Source organism: Penaeus vannamei, chromosome 3 (genome assembly GCF_042767895.1).
Source record: "Penaeus vannamei isolate JL-2024 chromosome 3, ASM4276789v1, whole genome shotgun sequence".
NCBI classification, from domain to species: Eukaryota; Metazoa; Arthropoda; class Malacostraca; order Decapoda; family Penaeidae; genus Penaeus; species Penaeus vannamei.
In genome coordinates, this window is record NC_091551.1 from 28,348,185 (window position 1) to 28,353,452 (window position 5,268).

General features: G+C 34.0%; 1 protein-coding gene across 1 annotated transcript in view; it reads left to right on the forward strand.

Moving 5' to 3' along the window:
• LOC113823754 (akirin-2) overlaps positions 1-5,268 on the forward strand; it is a gene marked incomplete at its 5' end in the record, with an annotated part of 6,710 nt that extends 1,442 nt beyond the window's left edge. The window contains 2 exon segments of the mRNA XM_070143877.1: positions 589-751; positions 883-5,268. Coding sequence (XP_069999978.1) covers positions 589-751; positions 883-893 — 174 coding nt within the window.

A 5,268-nucleotide genomic window follows, 5' to 3' on the forward strand; every position in this document is an offset into this window, starting at 1 on the left:
GCCAGGTATTGACTACCAAGAAACTGAAGATGGACATTGCCTTCTTGAACTATTAACCCATTTATCAATGTGTAGAGAATTTAGGTTAGCTCATTTTGACTCCAGAAGTAGTCCAACCCACACAGGTCCCCTTGGGTAAAGGATACAGGTCTCCCTGGGGTATCATTCTCCCCGAAACCCATGTCGCATCAACATCTCCAGTGTGTTCTGCCATGAAGTCATGTAATGTAATGTCATTTTATTAAATGCTGTTTTGTCTACCTGGAGCCAACTACCAACTTCAGAAATTTACCCCTCAGCACTTATGCCCTTGCTACACCAATATATAATAACCTGTGGTGGGCTCTATGGTAATTTCTTCATTCATGTATGAATACTGTAAGCTGACTAATTCCCTCTATCCTTCCCCCCAAGGGACAGTCTCCTTGAAGCTGTGATGACAGAGATAATAGATTACTAGAAATGAAAACTTTGTGATTACAGAATAAAGATACAAGATGAAGAGTTTGAAACTCAGTGTTTAAGTTTGTTTATTTGTCAATCTTACAAATTTATTTTTAAAATATTTCACTTTTCATTATTCTTCAGGTGAATCTCATCTGTGAACAGCTTCTGCGAGAACGAGAGGTGAAGATCCGTGAGGAGTATGACAAGGTATTGGCTTCCAAGTTGGCTGAACAATATGATTGTTTTGTACGTTTTACTACAGACCAGATCCAACAGAGGCTCTCTCAGGCTGCCCTACCAAGCTGTAAGTCTTTTGCCTTTTGTATTCTCTTCTTTTGCCTCTACAGTATATCTGATTGTTATATGGATTGTGCATTAGCCTTTCTGGCTTTGAAATTTGCATATGTATTGATCATACTTTTTTTTCTATTGCAGATCTTTCCTAAGGAAGAGAAATGTTTGATGTGGACTATTGTGCCTTGGAAGGTACAAAGGTGGAAGTGGCATGGTTGTTAATACCCAAAAGTGTTAACATTGTACATAGAAAATTACCAACCAGGAAGAGAGATGTGTTCAAGAGTGTATAGTGGTTACTGGCTGAGATGGATATAGAACAAATATATGATGGTTAAAGCCAAGTGATGAAAGTTTGGCAGTGTCAGGTTTCATACTTTGTATATCCATATCAATCAAGACTTGGTCAGTCCAAGATGAAAGCTAAAGTCACCTGCATAACGGAAAGCAGAAATTATGGAGACTTACATGAAGAGTGGCAGCTTGGGTGACAAGTGTAAGGTAACTTCTGGTGCTCATTGTGTGTGGCATTCCTCAACCATAGTGTGTACATACCCTCTTAACTTGCCTCTCTGTGTGTGGCAGTCCTCAAACACTGTGAGAGTGAATGTGTGCATGCATGAAGAAGTGTGTGAATGTATGAATGTGAGAGTTAGTGATTTTGAGTGTTTGTGTGTGTGTTTGTGTATGTGTGGGTGTGTGTACATATTCTTAAACTTGCCTCCCACTTCAGTAATGCAAGTGGGAGACATAAAAATGAATAAAAAAAACTTCTAACTTGCCTTTCTGACTTATGATGCAAGTAGGTATGATGATATTTTTAACTTGCCTTCCTCACTTTTATGCTAGTGGGGATGATGTAACCTCATAAAATGCAGTCCTATGTAGTTTATGCTCTTGAATGAGTGGGAATTACCTGTGTATCATCATGAAAGATGAAGTGAAACTAGTAAAAGAATGAATGAGTTCCTTCAGGTATATCAAGAGTTTGAATTACTGGGCTGAATCTTGTTAGGGGTTGTGCTGTATATTTCAAAAGAATTGTCAAGGGTGATATAACTTCAATTATAGATAAGTTATCTCATGTCTGACAATGAAAGCCATTTTGATGCAATTTTAACTACAGGAAGACATCCAGAACTCTTGTACATTTTTAAGTCATTTGCAGTTTAAGATATCAGTTACTAATCAAAGCAATTGTAGTGAATACAATACCCATTTCTGTTTCTGGAAAGTAACTGTTACAGCTAGTTGGTGTCTTCCTGTAGCAAGTGTCACAATGGAGGTACTCTTATAAAAGAGCTCTGGTATTAACCCACCATACAAGCCCATATCTCACTTATACTGTTTCACTAGAGATCTGTTGTATGATACTTGACCTAGGCATATGATAGGCTTATCATTTTTCTGTTATACTGTTTACAGATCAAGAGTTGTAGCTCGTTATTTAGTTTTATGGTTTATTAGATCATGCTAAATGCAGCAGCCAACCTTTTTTTCTTTTCTTTTTTCTTTTTCTTTTACTTTTTTCTCAGAGGGCAAGTTAGAACTTGTTCTGTTTAAACCTTTAAAGTTACTAGATGCAGGAAAGTCTTTTTGATGGAAATATCATTCACCTTTTTTTTTTCTTTCTTTCTTTCTTTGTCATTATTTTTATTTTTATTTTTTATTTTTTGTTTTGTTTTCTGGAACCTCAAACTGTATATTACAACTTTTTGGGACTTCGCAAAAATAAAAATCATTGATATGATAAGTGAATTATTAAATATTGACCTTTCTGTGATGGGATAGAAGATGAGAAGACCATTGACAACGGATTTTGAAATTTTATTTTCATACTCGGAAGTTAAAAGGGTAATGTTATACACTGGTGACTGGTGACTTCAAGAAACTCATGCTATGGTCTGAGTTTGTGTATGTGTATTCCTGAAGTTGTTTAGGAAATTTGGACAAGAAAATCTTTATTGGTTGTGTATACTTTACTTGGCTTTGGTATGGTTGTGTTCACTTTCAGTTGGCCAAAGATATTTCTTGTTCTTAATCGTTGGACCTTGTATGACTTTGACCATAAACAAAAGATCTTCATTGCATTTGTATCCTTACAGTGGTTATTAGCATTTCTGTAATACATGACAAATATTATCAAACTTGGAAATTTGTTTGGTTCTGTTATCACTGTATGCAATAATGTTAGTTTCTACTGATTTCTTGTAGTCATTTTTTTCTTCTATGTTTTATTTTTGGTTCCAAATATGTATATTTATATATATATATATGTATATATATATATGTATGTATATATAATGTATATGTATGTATATATATATACACTCATTGATGCTATGTCTATTCATGAGTGAATGCATCAGTTTTTGTTCAGTTCTAGTAAAGTATTGCCATTTATTTAAGTTTCATATATGGAGGTTTCCAGTCTTAAACTTGTATCAATGTGTTTTTCACCATGCTTATATGAGTAGATATTTACTGCTAGAGCTGTACTCAAATGGAATAATTTTGTAAAAACTATATCGAGAGTTAAAACTATAATAACTGGACTATGATAAATATGGGTTGTAGTGATCAATAATGCTACAGTTCGGACCAGTTGATCTTCAGGTGGTATAACGGGAAAGTGATTGGCCTCAGGCCGTCCCTATTATTATGTGTTGTGTCTGATGTGGGTCATGTGTACTTTTAGCCATAATAAGGTGTTAGGTTGAAAGGGTTACCCTCTGGTGTAGCCATACAGTGAGATTTGAATGTAGTGCTAGATGACATGAACCTTGAGCTGACTGTTTCACTGTAACAAGTTATATCTAGTTTAGGCTAAGTTTTTATATAAAATCATGAGACTTATAGTTTCATGTCTTGTAGCCAGAGTACAGTCACACATATGTACTCTGTACTGCCTGAAATCTTGTGTACATAGTATTGCCACACATCATGTGTACAGTGTACTGTTACATCCTGTATAAGGTTTACTGCCTCACATTGTATACATTATTTTGTCATATGTGTGCATTGCCATGTCTGTTGTCTACATAAGTTTGTTGACAACTATGTACAGTTGTACATGAGATGTGAATGTATTTTGCTTCATATCAGACATGAACAGTGTATTGATGCCAACCACATATGTACAATGTAGCTTCATTCAAATGTGAACATTGCATTGCTGCATATCAAATATTAAAAGTATACTGTTTCATATTGAATGTCCAGTGTACATCTGCACGTCAAATGTTTACAGTATATTGTTACATATTGTGCTTATAAATGCAGTTCTTTTTTGTTCTATTTATTTTTTATTATTGTGATCATGCACTGGTATGTGCAAGTCACTACATCATAATGTGTACTGCATTGATGCACATCAGAAGTTTATAATGTACTATTGCACATCAAATGTGCTCACTGTTCTGATGCACATCTTATGTACAGTGTACTGCAGTGTATTTATAGTTACTACTGCACACCATGTATAAATTGTGCCACCACACATGTGGGTTATGTACTGATGTAGATATATGCAGTACAGATAAGTAAGCAGGACTTCTTGTTGCATATTCATTGTCAAGTATTGTTAAAGCAGTTAGTCTGCATTTATGTGTTGATCTTGGTGACTTGGGTGCTTGTCAGCAAGCAGTTAGTTATTAGCAGATTTCCTTTGTTTTACCGTTATCAGAATATGTTACGCAGCAGACAACTACTCACCGCAGACAAATTTCAGATTCTTACCCTTTTTTTTTTTTTTTTTTTTTTTTTTTTTTTTTTTTTTTTTAAGGCTGACCTTAGAGAAGAAACAGAAAACTTTAGTTTTGTATTATATACATCTGTAAGAATCTGTATTGCATTCATGCACTAACGATGGAAATGTTATTTGTTTTATTGAGTGATCTAAGCATTTTTTAAAATGATATTTTCATTAATATTCTCATATGATATTTTTATTATTCTCATATTTATTGTGTTAAGATGTGTGTTTTCCGCTTTGAGAAGTATATCTTATTTTTTATAGAAGCAAATTTGTTTATGATCATTTGTTTTGCAGCAATATGCAAAAAAAGTCTTGGTGAGAAATGATGGGAAAAAATTTAATTTGTGATAAAGAATTATGCAATAGATGGTGTAGAATTAGTGGCCACCACTTTTTTATTTTTCCATTTCATTTTATTTTCAAATAAACAAACACCACATTACCACAGACATGTACACGGTTTGGCCAACTTGTAACTGCGTAGACAAGAAAAATTGTCTTTGATGAAGGGGCTTTGAGCTGCCTGATGAGTGGTGAACTCCCGAGATATATGAGGAGTTGTCACGAAGAATGTTGTGTGACAAAGTAAAGGTCAGAATTTATTTATTAACTTATTTTCTGCTTTTATTTTATGTATTTTTTAAGGAAAATCTTGTAAGAATATGATTTGATTTGCATGAACTCTTAAAAGTAAGGAGTAATTGTTTACTATTTATTTTCTTCTTCTCACTTTTTTACTGTAATTGCATTACAAAATATACTTGTTAATG